The sequence below is a fragment of the Zootoca vivipara genome, chromosome 7 (assembly GCF_963506605.1).
Source record: "Zootoca vivipara chromosome 7, rZooViv1.1, whole genome shotgun sequence".
NCBI lineage: Eukaryota > Metazoa > Chordata > Lepidosauria > Squamata > Lacertidae > Zootoca > Zootoca vivipara.
The window spans coordinates 24,916,642-24,942,470 of NC_083282.1; the positions used below are offsets into that span (position 1 = coordinate 24,916,642).

General features: G+C 39.1%; 2 protein-coding genes across 5 annotated transcripts in view; both read right to left on the bottom strand.

Moving 5' to 3' along the window:
• LRRC8D (leucine rich repeat containing 8 VRAC subunit D) overlaps positions 1-24,889 on the bottom strand; it is a 184,668-nt gene extending 159,779 nt beyond the window's left edge. The window contains exon 1 of the mRNA XM_060276742.1: positions 24,848-24,889. The gene's annotated coding sequence lies outside the window, so the exon portion shown is untranslated. The remainder of the gene's footprint in view (positions 1-24,847) is intronic.
• LRRC8B (leucine rich repeat containing 8 VRAC subunit B) lies at positions 1,337-24,988 on the bottom strand. Of its 4 annotated transcripts, XM_035123004.2 has the most exons (6): positions 24,848-24,988; positions 14,488-14,534; positions 10,543-10,624; positions 10,179-10,281; positions 6,752-8,911; positions 1,337-5,601 (listed from the first exon to the last, which is right to left on the bottom strand). In XM_035123004.2, exons 5-6 carry the CDS (start codon positions 8,885-8,887, stop codon positions 5,329-5,331), a joined length of 2,409 nt encoding a protein of 802 aa, XP_034978895.1. In that variant the 5' UTR covers positions 8,888-8,911; positions 10,179-10,281; positions 10,543-10,624; positions 14,488-14,534; positions 24,848-24,988; the 3' UTR covers positions 1,337-5,328. The 4 variants fall into 4 exon arrangements, with proteins under 4 accessions (XP_034978895.1, XP_034978894.1, XP_060132728.1 ...); XM_035123003.2 differs by lacking the exon at positions 10,543-10,624; XM_060276745.1 differs by having other exon boundaries at positions 10,179-10,624.
• Between the last annotated feature and the right edge of the window lie 841 nt (positions 24,989-25,829).

Consider the following 25,829-nt stretch of genomic DNA (forward strand, 5'->3'; position numbering starts at 1 on the left):
TGTCAATAGATGGAACCAGAGAGCAATAGATGGAACCAGAGATTTTCTCTCAAGCCCTTGAATAAGTAACTATAGCTTGAAGCAAGTATTAGGAACTGGGCATCAATAAAATTCATATTTACAGTTCAGATTCAAAGTTCTCTTCATTTCAAAGACCCTGATTTACAGTGAAAACTTTTAGCAGGGCGATTTTGACAAAACCCTGCTGATTGAAACAAGTGAAGCTTTGGTATCCAGAAAAAAAGAAAAAACAGAAGCATACCTTTCAAATGATTTAAATATGGTGTTGTTTGCATGCAATGCTAAGCCAAACAATGGTTTATACAAACAACTGGATTCCTGGAGCAAAGATCATGGCCACGGTGCCTCTACCCTACTGCTCTCATGCTACCCAGGGCCAAGCCATGGTTTAGCTTAGTGTTACGTCTTAACCCAAGCTTGTTGTTAGTCTCACTCTAGACAAACTATGAGCTGTAGAAAAGGTTTTCTCTTGGTTTTCTCTAGCACTATGTGCAAACAGAGCCTTAAGAATAAAAGTTATCTGTCAAGTTTTTAAAGAAATTATAAGAATATCTAGAACACTGCACATACCTTTGAAAGATTACCAGTTTGTGGGAAGGGGGAGGAGAAAAAAGAGAGTAGTGGGCTGTTGTAAAAGTTCAAATAGACTAAAATACAGTGTCTTGGGTTCCATGATCACTGCAGATGGTGGCAGCAGTCACAAAATTAAAAGACGCCTGCTTTTTGGGAGAAAAGCAATGACAAACCTAGACAGCATCTTAAAAAGCAGATACATCACCTTGCCAACAAAGGTCCGTATAGTTAAAGATATGGTTTTCCCAGTAGTGATGTATGGGAGAGCTAGACCATCACCTTGCCAACAAAGGTCCGTATAGTTAAAGCTATGGTTTTCCCAGTAGTGATGTAAGGAAGCGAGAGCTGGACCATAAAGAAGGCTGATCACCAAAGAATTGATGCTTTTGAATTATGGTGCTGGAGGAGACTCTTGAGAGTCCCATGGACTGCAAGAAGATCAAACCTGTCCATTCTTAAGGAAATCAGCCCTGAGTGCTCACTGGAAGGACAGATCCTTTAATTCGTTCATACTAGATAAGTGGCTTTCTAAGCCAGCACTTACCGTACATCTTATAGGTGAGTTAATACATATGCATAATTTCCTTCCATTTAAATTAAAGGGAACAAAAGAAAAATGACTGCCTTTGGGTTAAGTGGGGCTCAGTTTTTAATGCTAGCTTCCAGGCGTCACTAAATCCTGACCCATTTTTAATGAAGAAGAAATTAAGATGACACAAATACAGGATTGAGCATAGACAACTTACCGGTAATAGAATTTTATTCAAATATTTTTTTTCAACAGAAATTGCCAGTATATGCAAGACCATATTTAAACATTCCCTCTCTACCCCCAGCAGCATTACAGTGAAACAAACTGAAAAGCCATTGTGTATAAAATAAATGCTATATACAAATATGGGTTGTGGTTAACATAGCTTGTCCTATAATTAGGAAGGTGATTTAGCTTGCTGAAATTCTCTTCAATGCAATATATTAAGTATGAAGATGGGAAACAAAAGTTTTTCAAAAATACTCACAGTTCAGCTCTGTCATCTGAAGTGTGAGGTCAGAATACAGAAAGGAAACAAAAGGCACACTGTGGCATGCAGTAAGGCCAGAATTACCAGCCTTTAGATTTCTTGCTCTTTGTGAAAAATCTTTTGCAAAAAGATTAAAAAGTCCATTTGATTAATGTCTTATTTTAAATTCTTATGCTTGTATTATTTAATTCTGAGTTAGTCTGTATTTAGGCGAATGATCACGCCCTCATACCTGTGTGTTACGGCCATAGCCTTTTAAAGAAATCTTCACCTTTCCGAGTCAATGTTATCCATGCTTTCTTTAATAGCCCTTTCCTAGTCTCACTGGTCTCATAGAAATACAGCACAAAAGACCCTCCAGCCGCAGCCAGCTTAATTGTCAGTGATGATGGGAGTGGTAGTCACAAGCAGCTGGAGGGAACCACATCAGTTACCCGTGTTGGATGATAAAATAATCTGAGTGGAAGGAATGTTCAAGAAATCAAGGCCAATCCCAAGTTCATGCACTACTAAAAAGGTGGACCAACACATGATATAGTTAAAATGAAGAGTGCCAGTAATCTCTGCAAGTGTGTTCTCAGCAATGCCCAGTTGGTTTTTTGTTTGTTTCCACTTTAAAGACCTGCTTTTTGAACAAAAAAAATAAACCAACTTCCTTTAAAAAATAAACAAAGGTGTCTATCAATTTCTGAAACTTTAAGTCTTAACGTTTTGTGAATGTTTTATAACTCTTAACACAGTTATAATATATACACAACAATGTCAAGACTTTTAAAGTTTCAGAACAGAGTTCTGGCCACAGTGATTTAAACCATTCCAGTGCCACCGTACACCAACATTAATGGCATCTATTTGTGAGATGACTGTTGGCAAGCACAAGTCAGAAGCTGAGTAGGACCAGAACAGAGCTGGAAAGACGACAGAGGCAAAAATGAGTTCACGGTAGCTGATTTTGAGATGGGTGAAAGAGGTAACATGAAAGCCAAAAAGCTAATTATGTCCACAATCTTTTCCTAGTACAAATTCCTCAACAGCAGCCACTCTCTCAATTGCAATGTTGTTCCAAGGTTTGTATCTTTTACATGACAGGAAAGAGCCCCATCTGGGTAGATTCTGAAACATCTAGACTTCCCTTGCCCAATGTAGACCTAAGCATTAAGCATATTTGTGTTCCATTATGTAACAAAACTTAATTTGTATTAGAAACCAAACGTGAAGCATGTTTCTTGGCATGCAGATGTGAAAAGTACCCCAAATTATTAATAAATCGCACCTTGGGGGGAAAACAACCCGGGAGAATTGGACCTCTATCAGACCTGTATCAGGTCCATGAAAAACACAAAGCTTATCTTTTTTGTTCCCTGAGAGCTATTTAAAAAGGTCTTTGGAATGTAATTATTGTGATGGACTGATGTCAACATGGTAAGATACTACTGGAGAGATTAACTTAGTTTTGTGGCAAGATAAAGTAAGCTATTTTTAAAAAGGAGCAAAGTAAAAAAATTAGTCAATATAAAATAGTTACAAAAGCACTTTTCTGATATCATTCAACCTGATCTCGCAAAATCAGCATATGGAATGCTACATTACATGGCAGAATAAGATACGTTTTCTCTGAATGCATGCTAACTAGTTCACACCATAAACAGGGGAGGAGGAAAAATGAAGATGACGTCTCAGCAGCATTGAAGTAGATGCCTTACCCAAATGCAGCTGGAGCCAGTCATGCAGGGGCATAGCTGGAGGGGGCCGTTGCCCTGGGTCAGTTTTTTGGGAGGGCACATTTAGGCACTCTGCCACCTGGAGGGCCGCTGAGGACACAACAAATCACACCATTTGGGTATGGTATCTACTTCAATGCTGTTGAGACATCATCATCATGATATTTTTTTGCCTCCCCTGTTTATGGTGTAAACTTGTTAGCATGCATTCAGAGAAAATGTACCTTATTCTGCCACGTAATGTAGCATTCCTTATGCTGATTTTGTGAGATCAGGTTGAATATCAGAAAGCTCCACCACCGCAGTCAGGCTTAGAATACTGAAATCAGACTTCAATTAGTCTTGTTCTGACTAATTTAAGTCTTATTGATTTCAGCCAGTCTATTCTGAATCCAACCTACGATAGTTGTACATCTTTCTCTTGTAGGTTTGGAAAACTGCTGTAACATACCATTCTTTATGTATGAATAAGGGATAAATCGATGTTACCCAAACATTTTTAAGATTAGATTTGGATTTTTTGGGGAGTAAAAAAGACTCTACGTTATCTGTAAAGCTTAAAACAGCTGTGTTCCCCTTATTTGCTTGTAACTTGACATACATATTTGAAATCTCCTCCCAGTAGTGCATCAGAACTCCAATTGGGGAGATGTAAGAAAGTACCAAAAGACTAAAAAATAAATAAATAGCCAGATATTGAAAATGACCATCTACGTGATATATTAAGGTTCTACTGCTTGCCTCAGGATTAGAGACAAGCACTAGAAAACTGTCCTTGTGTATGTAAACACACACATTAATCATAACACAAAACGGGTGACAAATATTGTGTTAGAACTATTTGCATAGTTGTCCAAGGTTTCATTTTTAAATCAGGTCCAGTTGTATTCCACTATGCACAAGCAGAAGATGATATCCAACTCAGAGACGTAGCCAGGAGGGGCAGGGGGCGGGCGCACTGGGCGCCGCACCACGGGGCCTGCAGGCACCCAAGCCACCTCGTCACTCTCAGGAGAGACACATGGCTCGGGTGCGCTGCAGGCCCCACAGTGCCACCCCCACCGTCTTTTGGTATTTTCTTACATCTCCCTAATTGGAGTTCTGATGCACTACTGGGAGGAGATTTCAAATATGTATGTCAAGTTACAAGCAAATAGGGAGAACACTGGTGTTTTAATGATTAGTATTAAGCTTGTGTTAAGGAACAATTCTTCAGAAATTTCTTAGTTATTTATAAACAAAAGTATCATCTCCTGTTGTAAAACTCAACTTTGAAATCATTTCCCCAGTATAAAAAAAGAGTGGTGTTTTATATAGGATAGTCTTCACAAAGACCCTCCCACTGTCACCAACACCCAATCATGGCGAATGTGAAAAGCTATGGGTGAGATCCAGAGTTGTCTATTGCTGCATTCGATTACACTTCTCCCTCCCCTCCTCTTGCAGTCCACATCCAATCTGCTGTGGAGGATCCTCCAACCCTCCAAAGCAGATTTTGAGGGCACATGAGGAGCTGCAAAGTGGGAGAAATGGTACGTCCTGTTTGCAAATATAGAAGTCCACTTTGCAAGAAGGATAAAACAATTGGATATCACCCTATGTTTGTTGGTCTTTACAGTCATTTGTTGAAAACTACACAATAAAATGTTATGGGAAAACGACCCTTACTAGACTCAGACAAACTATATAGTCACCTTTCCCAGTCACTCAAAACCACGATTACGCTATCCACTTAACTTTCACTCTTTAATTCCAGTTTCAAATTATTCATGGTATATATGTATACATATACTTGCCTAATATTTATTTTTGTTTGATTAAGATTTAAATGTGTGTGTGGGTTTTTTATCAGCAGAAACTTGGGTCAATGCACAGAGCTGCAGTAAAATCAACAACCCCCTTGCATTTCCCTTCTTGCTAGCTATACTTCCTTTAGAGCTATAATTTAAAACTCTCAAGAGGAATTTGTTGCTCTGCAGAGAATCTCAAGCTCAGACTTTGTCCAAGCACATTTGCATATGCTCTGTTACCCTAAGGGGGAGAGTTTTTAGCAAGTGTTCTTCTACAATTAAGCAGCTCCGTTTCAAAGAGTTACATTCTTCCAGTTCGGCAGGCAGCAACTCCAGGTAGTTTCCTTTAAGCTCCAGCTGAACAAGGTTGGAGAGTTCCCCAACTTTAGGGGACAAATGCATCAGGCTGTTATGTCCCAGTAGGAGATATTGTAGCTTTCTGCACTGAAATAATTCATTTGGAAGTGCCTCAATCTAAAGAGAAAAAAATAAAAAAGACATAATATTGTAAGGTCATTAATTTACACACAATCAATCAAACAAACAAAATCAGTTAATTTATGTATTCCTAAATCATGCTGATCTAGTGCCTATGATACATGCATACAGTGAGGGCTGTCTCTGTGTATCCTCCCCCACCCCTTGGCAATATTCTTTTATAAATGTAGATGGTTGAGAAAATGCCTATTTCATTGTGGAAATCCGTGGCTGATTCACATGACCTGTTTTATGCCTAATTTTCAAATAAACAAAAGAATGATAAGCAACCAATTAGTAATCTGAGCAATTTGCTATAAGGCCAGTGAAACAATCCTTCATGGCGGCACATCAAAAGTTAGATGTTGACCTCCCTGCTTAACACTTGCATTTGAAGCAGGCTAATGGGGCAGGGGAGGAGACAAATAGGTTTAAAACCAAGGATGTATGAAGAGATTGAAGTAAGCTAGCTTTGTGAATGCTGTATGCTACTGTTCTAGCTAAAATAAGAAGTCGGGAAAATGGTTTTGACTAGATAGGATTTCCTAGTCTACAGATACAAGAACTTGTAATAAAGATAAAATACTTCCCCACTCAAGTACTGAAAATTGGATTTTCTTTCCAGAGCATGAACATAGAACAGGTTTTTAGCTCACTGCCTGCAGCAGTACTACTACTACTAGGAAAGCATTTTATTGCAGTGAATATAACTGGTTAAGATGTGTGCTTGGTTGAGGTGTGTGGTACCCACATGTTTTCTGGTTGGCAAATTTGCCCATGGGATTAAAAAAGGTTGGGAACCTTTTTTTGTAGGACTGGGCTTCTACCATGCCTTTGATCTTGATTAACGTTTTTTCCTTTGCTTTTATTTTTCATTCACATTAAAGCAAAAGGGTGGGATTCACCTAACCAGTCCTAGCAGCAGAAGCCCTGCACAAGGACTTCTGCTTGTGCAATGGGGCTTCCTCCTACCAGCCACGCACTTTCCAAGATCAGCTTGGAGCAGGGGTGGGGAATGGGAATTCCCAGGACAGTGCAGGGGGACAGGAAGGGGTACTGTTCCATCTGGCAAGCTGGATTGCTTGCACAAACAGAATGATTGCAAGAGTGCAATGCTGAATTCCGCCAATAGTTTGCTTCTACTTACGTGATTCTTTGTCACAGCTAGGTACTGTAGGTTCGTTAAATACTGGATTTCATGCGGAATGGATGTTAGCTTGTTATAACTAAGGTCCAAATAATGTAGCTTTAGGCAAAGGAAAAGTTGTGGTGGAATTTTTTTTATGTTGTTATGATTTAAATAGAGCTGCTCCAGGTTTGCTAAAGCTCCAATCTGCACTGGGATGTAAGAGATGGTGTTGTGCCACAATTTCAGGCAAGAAAGGTTCTCAAGGTGTTGAAAACTAATGATTTCTTCTACTGTTCGTATATTATTGTCTTTTAAGTCTATTTCATGCAAATAGTTCAGGCTAAAGATAGAATGTGGAATGCGCTCCAAGTCACAGCTGATCAATTCCAAAGTTCTCAGGTTAAGCAATTTCTTCAAGTTGGTCAACACTAGAAGTTTTTTCCCCTCGTTGTCAATAGATAATTTTTGTAGTGAAGGCAACTGGTCTGTAACCACCTGAGGTATGCGGGAAAGGCTATTCTTTAAGTGAATTGTTTTCAGATTCACAAGATCCTGAAAGCCCTCGTTGTAGAGGCCATTCTGGTTTTCTAGCATATAACATCCAGTCAAATACAATTCCTGCAAGTTTCTTAGATAGAAGATCCAACGTGGAATCTTTCCCATATCAGCCAACTTTAGACGCAGGATTTTTAGATTCTCTTCTAAGAAGTGCAGTGCTGGAAATTCCACAGTTAATGATGAATGATAAATGTTCAATTCCTTGAGATTGGGTAGCTGGTTTACAGATGCAGGAAGCTTAACCTCAGGAATAAGTTCTAGGGTTAGAACTTCTATCTCAGTGAGTTCAAAGATGTCATCTGGAAGACCACTAAGCATAAAAAGGTGAAGTTCCATCTTCTCCTGGGAATTTCGTACCAGTTTGCTTTTCAATCTCTCTAAAGACCACTCGTTATTTAGACTGATCTGCTTCAACTTGTTTTCACTCACCTCAGAGAGGAATATTGAGAACCGTTTTGAATACAGAGGATCATACTGGTCTGCTAGGTGAAGAATGAAGGCAAAGTCATTTTTTACATCAGGAATATCACTGTAATTACTTTGCTCCCTCAGCTTCTCAAAAGAATATTGTTTGAGTGAACTTCTCAGCATCCATAACAAACTGTAAGTGCACGTCAGGCCATACAAGATCACCACGATAACATAAAATGAAGCTAGCACTTTAAAAATTTCTGCCAGTGAATAAACACACTGGTATCTCTTGTAGCCAGTAAAGACTTGAATATCAGCCACACAGTCAATTTCTAGTGTAATAAAGGTTAAATAATAGGGAACATAAATCATTATTAATATAAATACAATGACCTTGATCACAATCTGTTTTAGATACACACGATAGATGATATCCTTCTGTTCAACATGCAGCCTGAATCTTTTGACTTTTTCAAATATTGATTTTGCTTGCTCCCCTTCTTTTCTGTCTAGAACATTTGAAGAGCTCTCTCTTCCAGCTGTTTCCAGCCCTGTCTGTGAGTAGGAGACAGACTGCCGTTTGCTCTCCAATTCAGCTATGTTGCTTGGAGAGGAAAGAAAGGTCTTAGATTTGGAGAATGGCTGAGGCCTCACAGACTGTTCAGCAACTGTTTCCGACAGGGCACGTGTTGTCCAGGGAGAATCAAAACATTTGTGTAGTATGGCTACAAAGTGTTCCAGCCTTGAACTTGTGCTGGGATAGTAAAGCCAAAAATTACTGCAAGCAGCAAAAATGAAAGTATGAAGAAGCACTAAGTATGGGAAAAATTTGGCAAACCAGTGAAGTTCTCTCTCGTAACACACAGCATCAATGTAAGAATACTGCTGTCGATGAAGGTAATTCTGGATTCTAAGAGGGAGCACTATTGGCGCTGCAGAGCTGGAGGATACATTAAGGTTGTTTTTCACCAGATCCCAAGGCACTGCACAATGATTGTCAAACTCAAGCTTGCAAGGAAGACAACATAACAATCTAGTTTGAGTGAGTTGGAGAGCTCCAGCAAGGACAGCAACAAGCAGCATTATCATGGTGAGGTAATAGCAGAAGACATCCCACCATGGTTTCAGGATGTGGTATGATGATTGGGCATCTGCTAAACATCTGAGTTCAGTTAACGTAATCATGACTTGCTTATGGAACAGTGGCAACTGGAAATGAAAAACAAGTGATAAATTCTTAGCTGAGAACACAGATACAATTTTATTTAATTAATGAAAATATCAAAACATTTGTTAAGACTTCAAACATAACAAATATTGTTCTTACGGTTGCTATTCTTCTAGTCATGCAGTATGTACATTGCACAACATACCAACAATAGCATTCAGCAGACACTAAAGATTTTGATCCAAGTTAAGCTGAACACATGTAGTCCATGCATTGGTAACCTGAATTACTGCAATTTGCTCTATGTGGGGCTGCCCTTAGGCCTGGTCTAGAAGCTGCAGGTGGTGCAGAAAGTGTCCACCATACTGTTGATGGGAGCACATGGCCAACATATTGCTAATGCATTTGCAATGATTACCCATCTACTATCAAGTTCCTTGTATAAATTTAAAAAGCCCTGAACAACTTAGGTCTGGGTTACCTTAGGGACTGCCTGAACCATTATATCTCAGCTCTGTCACTGAGATCATCTGCAGAAGCATCGTTGGTCATCCTGAGTTACCAAGGCCCATCTGACAGCAATGGTGGGAAAACCAAGCCTTTAGCCCAGTGCTGTCAAATGTTATGTTACAACTTTTACTTTAAATGTCATCTGAACACTTTTGTATACCACAAGCTTATGCAGGACATCAAGAAAGCATCATTCTGTAACAGTTTGGTGGATAATCTCAGATTTTAAATCTTTTCATGGTTTTTAGTGTGTGTGTGTGCGCGTATATGTAAACCTCTTTGATATTAAATCTATATATAATTATACAGATATAACAAAAATGTAAGCAATAGAAAAGCAAATACTGTATGCAAATTGCACCCACACCTTTTGTGTTACTCTAACCTGCATTGAAAGGGAACTTCCAAGACCCCAATTTGAATAGCACACCTATGCTTCTTCACAACACCACAGTTTCCACTTAGATGGTCCTTCCAAACTTATCTCTACTGCAGAAATGAAGCAGCTACCCCCAAAGGGAAGTGAGAAGCCATGCAGCATAAGCCTATATAGTGTAGAAGAGCACTCAAATTACCATATTGCCACTGTCCACTTCCTTGTTGAAACTTCTGGTGTTGGAGTTCTGAAGAACTGCTATTGCTTTTGTTTACTGATCATCTGTTATATATGGCATAAACCTTTATCTTTGCTAAATAAATGTGTTTACAATTATTTCTGAATCCCTTAATTCTGGCTTTATTAGAAGATCTCTGCTGTAACCATGCAACTTAAATACTGGATATGATCATTCCACTTACTTTACTTATCAAATGGGATAAGACACAGAACCACCATCTTCAATCAGGTGGTCTGCACCTTTTAAAATTCCTTAGGCAAGCCATCTTCACAATCGTCTTCATCCTGGGACAAAAACAAAGATTCAAATTGAAGCTGTATATATTACACAAAGTGGCTAAATAATATCACCTATTATTTCAATAATGTGGGGCAAAGAGTTTCTTAGTACGCCATCCATTTCTATATGCATGTTTCCATGAAATTCTTTAGTAACACAATGAATAAATGCAGTACCATTCAAATTGGGCAGTTACAAGCAACTATCCTTAAGAAGCATAGTATTAGCTTAACAATCATACTCATCTTCCAGATTTCCAAACTGACCTGTATTGTCAATTGTGTTATATTAAATTACTTTGAAATACCACCATTTCTTGTTTATTCCTTGCTGAGACGCCAGTCTCCACTGCAAACAGAAAAATAGATTTTGACTTGTGGGGTGGCTGGGACTTCCCCCCCTTGTCTAAAAGATATTCTAAAACATACATAAATTCTGACAGACTTAGTTAGGAGGCCGTGGATCAAAATGTATTTATTCTTAGGATTATTAGTAGTCTCACTTTTCCATACTACTGCTAGTTTCCTGGATGTTTCCTGAAGCTGTAAGTCCTCCTTGTGTGCTGGAATGAATCAAGGGAGAAGCTGGAGAGAAATTAGTATTATTCAACAACATCCATACTGTTGTATTATAGCACAGAAACAGTCAGAGATCACATGGAGCTTGTTGGCGAAAAACCTACACCTCCAGTGAGTCCCCATGTACCTTTACTTTTCCTAGAGAAACATCCTTGCTTCAAGATCAAACTTAGCATATAAAATAATGTCCTCTTGAACATTTTGGTCCAAAAAATGTCAACCTTCTGGTTTTGTTCAGTTCCAGAGTATTATCTTAACACACTGAATAATTACATTATTGTATTATGTTGCTCAGATCCCCCAAATAGGTTTTAGCTCATGAAAGCCATAAAAGCTTTTCAAAGAAGTCTAACTCAATTATCAATATGTGCTAAAATTAGGCTTTACAGCACCCAAGATGATCCCAGCTTAGTTCTACTGAGGTTTTTTTTATGGAATCCTTAGGTTTCAAATCTGCACCTCTTTATCTGGCAGTATGCTCCACTGAACTCAACGGAACAAACGTCTGAGTAGAGACATGTATAGGATTGTACTGTTAGCCTCTAAGACCACTGAATTACTACCCACTGAAGTTATTAATTAAGAACTAGTGCATACCAATCCCTTTTCCATTTGTGCTCCGTCACTTATATTATAAGCCTGAGGCAAGGACTGCAGCATTTCTGATCATTGCAAGTAGTGCTGGCACCTTTTTCAACTGAAGAGCAGGGTAAAAATGCTTTTTAAGCAAGTGAATAAAATATGCTCTTTTGTTATTTTTATTTTACTATTCTTATTGCATTGTGCATTTTATATTGCTGTAAGCATTTGTTGGATGCTAACAAGGAAATGCAGCATAGAAATTTCATAAGTAAATGTAATTGGATTCTTGGAAACATCAATAAGAATCTAGTTAAGTTCAAGCTTATATTTTTTCTTCTATGAACACTTGGAATTCAAGTAAATTGAGCTCTATATAAACTTCTGTTCATGGTAGGTACCCCCCCCTCACCACTTTGAATAGCTTCTAGGTAGTTAAATAAAGCAGAAACTTATTAATCTCTCAGCTGCCTCATACTGTCTCTCGAAAGAGAGGCATATGCATTTTGTGACCAGAAGCCTTGGATTATCATTAGCCTATTGTTTTGTGAGAGGGAGAGGTGCTAAGCAACAGGGGGGGGGGCAAAAACAGAGCTGAATAGATAATCAGTGACCAAGATTCAATCACATCCAACATAAGGTTATGCTGCAAGCCTAAATTTCCAGAAGCACTATAGACAGTGGTGTTTGCAAATACATTACAAGCATGCCCATAAAAAGTTCAAATTACAATATACAGCTGAAAGGCAACTCCCCATTTTACCTAATTTCACCAACTTACGTTGGGATTCGGAATGAAACCCCCTTGTTAATGGGGAGTCGCCTGTCAGCTCAGCTGTTCCTCTGGCTCACGTTTGCAATTTGTTTAAATAGATTTTAACCAGTGCTCCATTATCAGGATGTTGATACATACAATAGGGTAACCATAACTTATACATGTACAGTGGTACCTCGACTTACGAACGACTCGACAACCGATTTTTTGACTTACGAATGGGGGTAATGGCCACGCGCTTACGAATGTCTCGACATCCGGAAAAAACCATGGCGGTTTTAGATAGGGATTTTTCGACTCACGAATTTTTAGATAGGGTTGCTTCGACTTAGATAGGGTTGCTTCCAATGGCGTTTTTCGACTGTTGAATTTATCGACTTATGAAGGTGCCTTCGGAACTGATTAAATTCGTAAGTCAAGGCACCACTGTAAGGGTATTTTGTTTAAATGAGAATTTATATTCACTTTTAAATGGAACTGGGATTTGTCAGTGGTTGAATTGTGTTTTGGGGACCCTCATTGTACTTAGAATCGCTTCTGATTGATAAAAAATTAGACCAGGGGTCAGCAAAGTTTATCTCGCCTGGGCCAGTTCACTCCAGCAGAGATCCATCTGTGGCCTGGATCATGCCCCCCCCCCAATTTCCAGCGCCGCGCTGGTTTAGCGTAGCGCGCGGAGACTCGCCGAGCGGAGGGCTCGGTTCAGGGGTGGCTCATGGGCCAGTTAAACAACCCCTGTGGGCCACTTGTGGCTTTAGGTTGCCGACCCCTGAATTGGACTTCTCTTCAAACATTTTCTCTAGTCTATTTACATCAGCAGCTTTGCAATAATTGTTCTTACCATCAAACCATTTCCTGACAGTATAAAGTAAGGACACACCTTCCTATTCATCCTTCCTTAAGCCCTGACTTGAGGGCATTAGAGCATGAAACTACCGGTACATTCTGTTAATGAAATAACCATAAAGGGTGCACTTATATATTTCAATCTCTTGAAATCCTTAAGGCAACTAAAAGGAGCAATTAATACTTCTGGGAATATTTGTTTTCCTATATAGTGTAATTAAGATCTTACTTTCTAAGCTCTCTAAATTTGCAACTCTGCAGTTGAGATATGATGCTCATTCTCTTGAGTATTCAACAGCTTCACTATTTTTTAAAAAGCAGCCAACATCTCACCCAGCTTTATTTAAAATGCTTTGGCAACCATTAGCTGATTTATGGCTGGATCTCCATCAATAACACAATGCCTGGATCTCCATCAATAACACATATCACAAGGTCAGAACATCTTGGCCATATTTTTATACCCATTACAGAAATCAGTAGTGTTGTGCAAGTACATCTGGTTTTGCTACCATCAATACAGTGAACAAATACTGACATGTGGCTTTCTGTTCTAGGAAGATCAAATCAAAAATAACCTGGATAATTGTTTCTGCCACACAGTACAGAATTTTCAGTCTAACAGTAGCTTACCATCTTTAGGAAATTTGCCATAAGGTTGCTTGCAGCAAACTTTATAAATAATTGTGTTTTAAGGGTTTTAAAGGGTACATTATCTTCATCATTTACATATTAATTCTGATCCCTAATTTGCATTTTTCAATTAAGACAACCAGTTAATCAGACTAGTATTTACCATTTGCTCAAATATTAAAGAACCTTCATTCATTGTATAATGATTTTAGTTTTCATCCTAATGCTAGAACAGTTAATTTTATTTCTAAATATATATTCCACTCCCATTTTTAAGTTAGTCTTCAAAAGATAAACAAGCTTTAGATTTTGCTAAAGCAGTGGTTCTCAAGTTTTTTCTCTGGGCCACACTTTCAGAATACAAATTTGTTTCCCCTACACCTATTTTTTATTTTTTACTGGAAAACAAAATGAAACAACTCCTGGCAGTGCTTGATTTATAACATAGAACACAACCACTTTATAATATGATCATGGGGCATCCAGAAAGTATAAGAACATGAATCATTCCCAAAAAAATAATTATAAACAAGTTTTCTCCAGCACTCTGTTCTAAACGCGATTCTGGAACACAACTAAGATTGTCCTCTGTATCCTTTAGTGTTCTTGCTCTCATTTTGAAAAGACATCTATCCATATTCTGCTAATAAAAATAATTATTTTGATGTTATACTATACTGAAATAATTGATTGTCCTTGAATCTTCCCGCCACAGTTCACAGTGGCCATCCTCTCCTGCCACACCTTGGAGAACCACTGTGCTAAGACAACAGAAGTTTTAAAAGCAGATATATTCTTACCTTTTAAAGGCCAGTCAGTCAAAATCTCTTCTAGAGCTTGACAGTTCCTACAGAGACATTGCTGAATTAGTTACTGCAAATTTACAATACAGAGTCACAGAACATATTTTAATAGTAGGCAAATAACCGCAAATCTCCTAATTATAATACAGTATATCTAAAGTGTCAGTTCCTACATTTGCTGAAAAATAATTAAACCTAAGGCACCGCCTAGTGGCAAGCTTTATGCATAACATTTATGCATTTCTGGAGTGAAGGAATTGTCCTGCTTCAGAATAAGGTACATTACAAAACACTAGCAAGAAGGCCCCCCCCCCGGAAACTTAATGTAATTCCAAGAAAGTTAACATTGTAAATACTGGAAATATAGAGGGATGTTTTCCATTGGTGAGATTTCATGATACTGGACATCTAAAAACCATATACATTTGTTTCATATCTATACTTAACAAAATACAACAACCCTGTATCCAAGATATAGGTAAATCACTATGTACAGAAATAAGTTCATGGTGACTTTCTGGACAAATCTTGGCCCATTTGAAAACATCAGTACACTAACTGCAGGGGTTGGATTAGATATTTGTTGAGGTCCCCCTCAAGCTCTAAGATTATGGCTACTCAACAGAGTTACAAAGCACACAATGTAGTGACTAAAAAGGGGGAAAGTGACACCAGAATGAATATGGGAACTGGAAGAATGTTAAGCCTCTTGCTATTAGCAGATATAAATATTTCTCTTCTTCTTTGGCGATCACTCGTAGCTGATTAAGATTGTCTTCCATAAACATGATTTCAGCAATGAGTCTGTAAGTGACTGTGGAGCCCAATTCTGGATTCACACATCGGCTTTCGACAATGTAAATTGTAATGTCCTGTGGACTGTCCTTCTGAAAATTGGCTGCCCAGATAAATTTGTGAACACCATTTGGCTCCTCCATGATAATATGACAGCAACAATCGCAGATAACAATAAATAATTCTATAGGAAATACGGTAATACTCAGACTAAGTTGCCATCACTATGGATGGATGCCGAAAGACGGGAAAATTTAAGAGTTGCAGAATCTACTTTTTTTCTTTTCATTTGAGTGTTGACATTCAATTGAACTCTGAAGGTTCACTAAACTCAGGTTCACTAAATTTAGTGCAAAGTGTAGTGGCCACAGCAGGCCAGATGTGATGTGGTGAGTTAGAGGGCACAGCCAATTATTTACTGAACTCCATAAACTAAACACCTACATAGCCAGCTTATATAGGTACAAATATATCTATATCTATATCTATATCTGTTGTCATGAATCAGAGATTCTAACATAACTTGTCTAATGATCCACACAAGGATCTGACCAAAGGCAACCAGTATATTCACAAATGTTTAACCATCAATTAAAGGTTCAGAGATGAGGACAGCCACAAAACAATATTTTTACATTTGCCATTAAATATCTTTATACTAGCTTATGTATTTTATTTTTATTTAGAAAAAAATGTATAAACTGATTCAACAGATGGCTGTCTAAGTAGTGTACATAATAAAAAAGCATCCATAAAACATGGGTAAAAATCAGCAAAACTGTTATAGGCTATATATATAAAATAATTATAAAAAAGCAGAAAAAGCCAGTCAAACATTTTAAAACAACTATAAATAACTAAATAACTAAAAATATAGGTCTTAGTAGGCTTGCTGAAATAAAAAAGTGTTCAGCAGGCATGTAAAACAAAAGTGACTTAGACATCTATCAGTGACTCCAATCTACCTTCTGCTCTCAGCTGAGATTATTGTGCAGTGATCATAATTCTATGATTGAGGAAGCTTTCCTAGACTTTTGATTTTCTACATTTCTAGGTGACTGCAGAGGAACGCCAATGCAAAATTTCAGCATGGTTGGAGATTACAGTTGTCTGCCCCCCTAAATCATTACAGGTGCTAGCACATCTATCCAAAGGCTATAATCTACCAATGCTGTAAGAGCCCCAAGGCTTCTGTATGCAGAAGCTTCATTGTTTAACCAGCATACTCACACACAAATAAACTTAATCACAGTTCTACATTCCCTTCAGACAGCCCATGTTTCACACTGTTTGTTATCTTGCCACAGAAAAATTGTAGTAGTGGTATTAGGAGGATAAGGAGTAATAATTGGAAAGTGCCTGGCATAGCAAATTCCATGTGCAATAGAGCTTGCTTACTATACCCATCAGATAAAAATTGGTGATCAGTTGTGACAAATACTAAAAACATTTCACTTGGACCTCAATTCAAGCTGAATTAACTGATCCCGTATGAAACTTGAAATACCAAGTCAGTTACAAAAGGTAAGAACTTGATGACAGATATATATCTACATGACACCTGGATTTTATAGTATCAGATTACAACAAACAGTCAGTCCTGGATGGAATCTGAATGTGTGCTAGGACTTCCACTGCCCATTTCCTGTAACAGACATAAGAATACCTCCATTATTAGAAGAACATTGTTTTTAGTATGTTACTGAAGGCATTTGTATTTGATTGGATTTTCCAACTTTGAGGCAAACATTGTGGAAGGGTTTTGGTAGGAATGACTAACTTAATTATTAGATACCTTCTACATCTCCTATATTGTAAAGATACTTATTCTAGGAGCTGCTTATCCACATTATTAGCAAAGAACCTTTATGCAGAAAATGTGCCTTCCAGAATCGGCTTAATGGATAAAACAAACTGCACACCTAAGTACATTTTTTTCCAGACCTGGAATTTGTATTCTACAAACAGAACAAGAAAAGCAAGAGCAACGGCATCCATAACATTTATAAATATTCTGAATGTTGCAACAGGATATAACCAGAAGAAGAAGAAAACTTGACACAACAGAGCCTTTCAACAACAGAATTTAGCAATCAATAAAGATTTGGATCTGAATATATACTATGGAGAGACAGAAGTAAAAGTAGATTTCAGTCCATCAACAGACCACTGGATTCTTTCTCATTAATTACTTAAGATAAATTAGTAATGCTATAAGATGGTGGTGGGGAACCCCTGGTGCCCATTTGGCCTGCAAGGTCATTTTAGCCAAACCACCCACACCTGCTGTAAAGGTAAAGAGAATGCTGGGCTGAAGGGGTGGGGTTGAAGGCCCCAATCAACTGATCAGATTTGTACAGTTAAATACACACCAGTAGTCCATTGGGATTTTCATCAGAACCATAGTCCATGCAAGAAGGTTCAGTCTAGCCCTAATACACAGCACAAAGTAAAGCTGTTTCAATATGGTGTAGCAAATACTGTTCCAACATAAAATTACTACATTCAGAACTGATACTGAAGGCTGCAATTTCCCTTCAAGACAAATTTATCAGGTTCAATGAAGCTGAACTACTCCAAATAGCCCTTTAATTGGCCCTGTGCTCGGGTTACAAATTATGTTGGGATGCAGGTAGAAGATTTATTTCAGATATAGAATATATATTGTTATATGGACAAGTATTCAGCAATGGGGAATAAGCTGGAATTCCTTCACTTTTATAGATATTTTCCCACTGTTATCTATATGTTGATTCTTCTGGCATTAATCTTTACCCATCTTAACAGGAAGAAAAGCACAGTTGCTTAGAATCCTTGTAATTTCCTTCACCTGGGAAGAGATTTATTAAACCTTTAAACTGCTTTTCTATACAAATACCCAGAGCAGCATACAATTCAGCTAGACTGGTGACTGGGAGCAGCTGCCGAGACCACATAACAACCGGCCCTGAAAGACCTACTTTGGCTCCCAGTACGTTTCCGAGCACAATTCAAAGTGTTGGTGCTGACCTTTAAAGCCCTAAATGGCCTTGGTCCAGTATACCTGAAGGAGCGTCTCCACCCCCATCATTCTACCCAGACACTGAGGTCCAGCGCCGGGGGCCTTCTGGCGGTTCCCTCGCTACGAGAAGCCAAGTTACAGGGAACCAGGCAGAGGGCCTTCTTGGTAGTGGCACCCACCCTGTGGAATGCCCTCCCACCAGAGGTCAAAGAGAACAACAATTACCAAACCTTTAGAAGGCATCTTAAGGCAGCCCTGTTTAGGGAAGCTTTTAATGTTTGATGGATTTCTGTATTTTAATATTTTGTTGGAAGCCGCCCAGAGTGGCTGGGGGAACCTGGCCAGATGGGCGGGGTATAAATAATAAATTATTATTATTATTATTATTATTATTATTATTATTACTCAACTCCACAGAGAAATGGATGCAGAAAGCAGCTTTATATCAAGTAATATCAACAACCAGAGTGGCCACTACTAACTGGTGGTGAGTATTGAACCTAGGCTTCCAGGGCTGAACAGAACCTCTTAACCTTGTTCTGAAACTAGTACCAGTGCTTATTCTTATTTTTAAAGTGGAGCTGAGAGTAGGTGGTGCTCAGTTTTGGAAACCTGGGTTCTACTGAAAAGCCTCAGTCATAAAGCACATGCTTTACTATTGAACTGAATATACTGCAATTCAAGCTACAAATCAGAAACCTAATTGTTTACTTAACATACATTCACAGCCATGTTCTATATACGTACCTCCAAATTGTGTCAGAAGCATGCAGCACCGCTTCTAATCCTTATTGCAAGAACCATTAAAAACACAATGATAATCTGATTTTTTTTATACTGTTCTAACCATGAGTATGAATAATCTCGTTTCTCCATACAGGATCAATTGTTCAAATTCTCTTGGCAAATTCAAAGAACAGGTGCTTAGCCAGAGTACTGACAAGTCTTCTCATAGTTCACCCACTACCCAAATCAAACCAGTAACTATAAACACACAAATGTATGGTATTTGTTAAGAGGTTTTCAGCAGTCTGAAATATAAGGCAAGGTTGTTAGTTTATTTAGAAGCTATTCAACAGCTTTCACATTAGCATGTTGCATACTTTTGCAAAATTCCTGAAAATTTTTCAAGTAGAAAGTGAAATGCACTTTATTTGAATTATAAATAAAATTTGAAAACTGTTTTTGTTGAACTGTTGCACACTATGACCACTATATCTCACCACTGGTTGTCCAGCTTTAAAGCCAAAATTTCTATTGTTTCTACTGCTTCTCCAGTCTTTTTGGGACTGGTATATGATTTTATGATGCACCCTTAACTCATGTTCTAAGTAGTTTTCTGAAAACAATCTTATATATCAACCCTCTCCAACTTGGTCCACGTCCAGATTGTTTCTGTGTTTGCTGGACGTGCCCTGTCTTAGTACCTCTTCAAACTTTTAGCCAAGGAATATTTTTAGAGAGAAAAGCAGAGAGTTTACTCTTTGCAACTTTTATTTTTAGAAGTCTGGATTGTGTGCCATGGAAAAACTTGGGCCAAAATGTGAATAGTATCGTGGAATTATACATTGGGCAAACGAATCAGATATGCATGTGCTTTTTTGTTCCACACAATTTATTCTACCTCTGCTAGTCAAGACAAGAGGCAAGGAGCTATCCAAGGTAATGAAATCCCACTCTGTGGGACTGCTGGAAACAACTGTGCAAATACAACCTCCAGCATTATTATAAGAAGGGCAACCAGATGCATTAGATGATTGAGCTCCCATCCTTCAATAAATACATACAGGGGAAATTTTTTAATACACTTGCTAAAATTCCTTCTACATAAATACTAATGACACATCTTCCACTGAATGGTGAGACTAGTCTAAATTAACAGTTACCAAATTTGTTCATAATTATTGGCTGCTAGTTAAAATAAATTTCAGCTCAGCACATGCCTGTGAAAATCTTGTTAACACACACGTACCCAGGAAGTAAACATTAATATTTCCATACCTCAGCACAAATGAGTGTAAACACTCACTGCCCCGCCTCCATATTTCAGAGGACTTTGGGACAGGGAAGAAGTTGGTAGCAAGGACACGTAGAGGCTGGCTAGTAAGCCAAGCCAACATTTGCAGAACATTGATTTACATGTTATCTTATTAAAGAACAGTTGCATAAACTGAGTATTTCATGAGTATTCCTTCAAGTTATAGTTTACCCCATATTAAAACTTCCATAAAACAATTTACAGAAGTGCCTATACATAAGACTGGTGCAACAATGAGTTATTGCTAAAGAAAAAATTCCATACTATTTCATCAGTCTGCAGTTTAAGTCTTCCCCCACACAAGATTCTATCTTTTGCAAGAGAGATAACATTTAACAGCCCATTGGTAAAGTTATTGTTCTGAACTTGCAGGCACAAAACAGGCACATTCTTAAGAGTTTTGCTCAACTCGAGTTAAGGTCACAGTAAGTAATATTTAAACAAGACATTTAATGTTTACTCTGCATCTTGAAGATCAGTTTCTCCCTGCCCCTTAACTGTCACTTTTTCTATCAGTATGACCACTGGACAAAGATCCCCAAATATGTCAGCTTAGTTTAAACTTTGCACAGCCCTCCCTAGTAAGTTTCAGTTCAGATATATATTATGAAATACATATTCCAGAGATTATTTATTTTTGTCTACACAAGACAAAAGTGTCAATCTAGGGCTTGCTACACCTACAAAATAAGTGCTTTGACAATAATTGGGTTGGCATAATGTCACAAGAATGTATTTTCCAGACTTGAGATACTACACTAACATAATAGGAGGTATGTCATCAACATACAACACACAAGCCTTACTTTGCAAAACTAAAGCACTGAAAACAGGAAAACACTGAGAAGGCAGTTCAGAGAGCCTATGTTCTACCCTTAAAGCATTACATATTTTATAATGGTAATCAAAATTAAAATATGGTCTTAAACATGTTACATCACAACCATGTTTTAATATGACCAGAGGCTCAATTTCAATTAAGCAGCCCAGTGTCTTATAAGAAAAACAGTCACTCTTGAAACTTGTGTACTAACATGCTGGTTTTTTAAAAATGTTTTAATATGATAGGTTAGAAGGAAATAAGATCAACAGATTTGTCACTGAAATGTAGTGCAGCACAATGCTGTACATATTTACTCATAAGTCATACTAAGTTCAGTGATGCTTACTATTATTTTTTAGTGTTAACTGTATTTGTATGATTATACTGTATGATTTATGGTTGTGTTGCATGTTGCTCTGGATGCATTTAGTAAAATAGCCAGATAATGATGATGATGTGATTCTTCCATGCTATATATTTACCACCTTCACAGTAGAAGCAACTCTATACCTGTGGCAGACATTTAGAAGTTTTCTGATACAGATAACAAGAAGGGAAGATTCATGCTTAACCAACTCAGCAATTTAGCTTTTATATACATTAATTCCTTCTTAATACATATATGATGTGCATATCCTCATATTATAAAACATGCCCAGAGACTTCTACTCAATTATTGGATGAGATTGTCAGTTTACTCCTTTTTACCTTCTGACAGATTTAAATAACACTTTTGACTTGACTAGTGATCTCTATGATTAGCTGTAACAGCTGTGTTTTGCTTTGTAGATGCATATCAAGCATGATAAAATGCAGAAGAATTCAGCTTTTCGGAAAGCAGATACATTACCCTGCAATTGTGTCAGATAGGAAAGACACTGAGATGGCACAAGTGTTTTTAGCATGGTTTTGTGAAAGAGCATAGCAATTGCACTCTAATAACCCCTGTTCACTTTGGGAACAGATCTTTCCAAATTAGCAATTAATGTCACATTATCTCAAGTTACAGGCTAGCCTTTTAAAAACAGCGTTCTTTGTAAGCAAGCAGCTAACTGACTTGTGAATTTTACAATTCAAATATGCTTGTTTGGTTTGGAAACAATTTGGGATCTATTCACACAAAAAAAGATTTGAAGCACACAATAATGTTTTATTCTACAACTGAGAAGCATATTATGATATTTCGTAATAAGGGCCAGGGCTGGGAATACAAGGGCACAAGCAATCTTTCATCTACTATCAGCTCAGTGATCTGAAAGTAGAGAGACATTAATTATCTCCAGTAAAATACTTTTATTTTCCTGAACTGTTGTTACTTAATAACGTAATTGTTTTGTTACTGCTACTGGTTCTTTTTTGTTTTGTTGATTTGAAATACATTGGTGTAATTGGTTAAGATGTTTCAATTGTAAGATGCTTGAGCACATTTTTTGGAAAGGCGGGATAAAGAACATTTTAAACATGCTTCTTTGGAAGAAAGCCCTAGTTACCCAGCTCTATCAGCCTCGCTTCTTTAGCTAACAAGAGACATCTTATTCTACACATTAAATCAAGGGTCAGTTCATTTTGAATATCCGGTCACCAAACTTAGTTTTGGCCCTGGATTCAGATTCCTTTGCAGTTCATGGGTGCCTCATTTAGCAGTTTTATTCACATGAAATCTGGATTCATGACAGAAAAACAAGTAATAGAAGATTATGGTGTCATTGGATACAAACACATAATTTAAGTGAAATTTCATTATTTTGTGAGTACTAAACAGTACCCAAATGATTGATTCAGAAATTTACAAAAAGGTTTATTTCTGTGATTGCAATTCAACTTTTGAAAAGAATGATTAAATAACCTGGCAGGCGTGCCTTCTACTTGGAGAGACAGCAACTAACTCTTGTCTGTACTTTCTGTTCCTGACACTTCCAACATAGCAGGAAGCATAAGTGTTGCTTAATACATTGAAACCAGATAGTGTGGTGCAGGACATGCCAGTGCCCATACTGTGCCCACTGAGAAGCAGTGTCTGAGAACACCACCAATTGGCCTGCTCCAACCCAAAGATTTCAAGAGCTAGTTATGTATCGGCACACATGTGCAGCTATTCAACACCAAGTCACAGACACCGCCTAAAGGCATATTTTAAAAGCAGGGAACACATGGTAAACTCTTTTCCAACGAACTCCAGAAAAATTCAAAGATTGTAGAGGAAAAGCCGCTTAATGATGCCTTTGACCTTCAACCTATACAGGTAACCAAACCGAATGTCCCAAGAGCAACAGAGAATATTTCTTGCTCAAAGAACTTCACTGGAGATTGCAGAGTCCTGGCTGGGTCACAGTAAACTAGCTGGTAAAGTATAAGATGAACTACTATTTCAACTCAATTCAATAAATTTTGTTTATAGCCAATGGTCACCACAATACAGTACAAGCACAAATCACACAGCTACAAAACAAAAACAAAAGACACTGCATGCACCAGACAAACTACTATTTGTTATAAGCCCATTTGAAATATGCCAGTGCACAGTGCTTTTAAAGAAAATGGAAGTTTGCCACAATGGGCAATAGAGGTTGATCTGTAAAAGTGAAGACATTAATAAAGTGTTGTCTAAGTGGTTTCAACACACATTTTCCTATGTTCAGAGGTATTTGTTTTCAGGCACAGAAAACCACACTTCCCACACTTGTCTGTCTTTACCCTAAGACCGCCAGCCTCATGCCTATAAAGAAAGCAGAAACGCGTCAAACCTTTTCTCCTAGAAAGCCCTCCTTATGGCTCCAACAAGTGGAAAGTGTTTGTGGCACCTTAAACACTAACAAACCCACCTAAGCTTCCACAGACTATATATGTGAAATGAAATATCATCAGATCCACTGTTATAAAGCAGTCCCTATAAAACCTCCCACCATTATTTATTTATTTTTTTAATTCTGTATTCGTCCGAAGATCTCAGGACAGTTCACAGTGTAAAAATATAGGATAAAAACACACAAAATACATAATAAAAACAATAATACAAACCAATACCCCACACATTTTTTTTTAAAAAAAGTTTTCACTTTTCAGTGTTTCAGTCTTCAGCACAAGACTTGGTGGGCCTCAGTTGAGACCAACTAACCCAGCCTGTGAAGGACAGCTGCTCAGCAGGTAGGAGCCAACTCCTAAGGGCCGAGGTCCCTTTGCTCCCCCCAATATATACATATACATATACACACATACATATACATACACACACACACACACACACACACACACACATTCGAGGGGGGCATTTTTAAAAGGGGTTATTCCCATTCAAATGTGTGCACCACGTCATGTGATCGATTATGCGGGGCGGGGCTGAGCTGTCCTCCCTCCCACCCCAGTATTTTATTCAAATTGGCACCCGTGGCTCAGCACATGCCCAGAGGCACTCGTTTCCTCTGAGTTTCCAGTGAGCAACAGCTTAGAGGAGATGGGGTGGGGGAAAACCAGAAAGGATATAAACCGATCACCTGAGCTGGAGTAAGCAGCCCATCAAATCCTCGAGCCCCTCAGGAGGTGGACGGAGACGGTGAGGGGCGTCCTCCGCCAACGTCCCACCTGAGGGGAACGTAGGTCCCAACTGCCCGCCGCAGGTCCCAACCGCCACACTCCCCCCCCCCCTAGCCCGGTCAGGTGAGCCTTGACAGGTTCTTTCTCGCGCCCTCCCAGCCTCGCTCACCTGAAGCTCGCCTCGCCGCCGCCGCCTCCTGCTCCTCCTCCGCCAACCAGCCAGGCTGGGAGCCTGGCCGTCCTCGTCGTCGTCCTCCTCTTCTTTCTCCACAGCACCTCCGAAGAAAGATAGAGCAGCTCCTCGGGGAGGGGAGAGGATGATGTTTTTCAAAGCGAGGAGGAGAGAAAGGCGGCTCGCGCACCGGCTTCAACCGGCGCTTCTCCGGCTCGAGGCTCCGCCCCCCCCGCTCCTTTGGCGCGTCATGGGGAGCGTCCACCAATGGCGGCGCGGCTGGCAGAACCGCTGACTGCTGCGCGAGGAGGGCAGCGCAGAAGGGGAGGGGGAAGTGAGGGAGAGGGAGGGAGGAGGAGGAAGCGAGGGGTGGGGGTGTGGAACAATGGGAGGTGGCGGCTCGCGGCTAGTGAAGGGGGGGGGGGGCTGAGACAAAAGGAGCCCTCGAGCTGTTATTCCACGCGCGCGAGAGAGACGCTGTTCGGCTCGCCTCGTCCCCCCCCCTCCGGACGTGCGCCCACGTGGGAGATGCGCCTCCGAGCACCCCGCCGCGGGGTTGCCACGCGCCCGGATTTCCTGGACGTGCTTGGGGGGGGGGGTGGCAAATTGGGTAAACGTCCGGGAAAGTATGGCAGCCGTTGTCGGCAGTGCTGTTTGCGCCGATTTTACATAAAAGTAGCTCAAAAACCGCATGGGGTGCCGTGCTTTTTAACACGTGCCTGAAACACATGGGAGAAGTCCTTCTGATGTTTGGGCTGCAGTGTCATCTATATGCTGTGCTGTATAGAGACCCGTCTCCATCTCACTGTTTCACCTAAAAAATCCCAAGGAGAGGAGGCTTTAGAAAGTGGCACCTAGTAACAGTTTTAGGATGGATGTGGGCAAACAAACTGACATTAATCCAGGTAAGATGGAGGTGCTGTGGACTCTGATGGCTGCCAAGAGGTCAGATCACATAACATCATTGCCACTGGTCACC

Bases quoted from the DNA above. Each gene is read 5' to 3' on its own strand.
- LRRC8B (XM_035123003.2), bottom strand. From the start codon at position 8,887: ATGATTACGTTAACTGAACTCAGATGTTTAGCAGATGCCCAATCATCA. The intron at 5,602-6,751 runs GTAAGTAGAAGC...TTTTCTCTTTAG, and splicing joins TAGCTGTGACAAAGAATCAC to ATTGAGGCACTTCCAAATGA.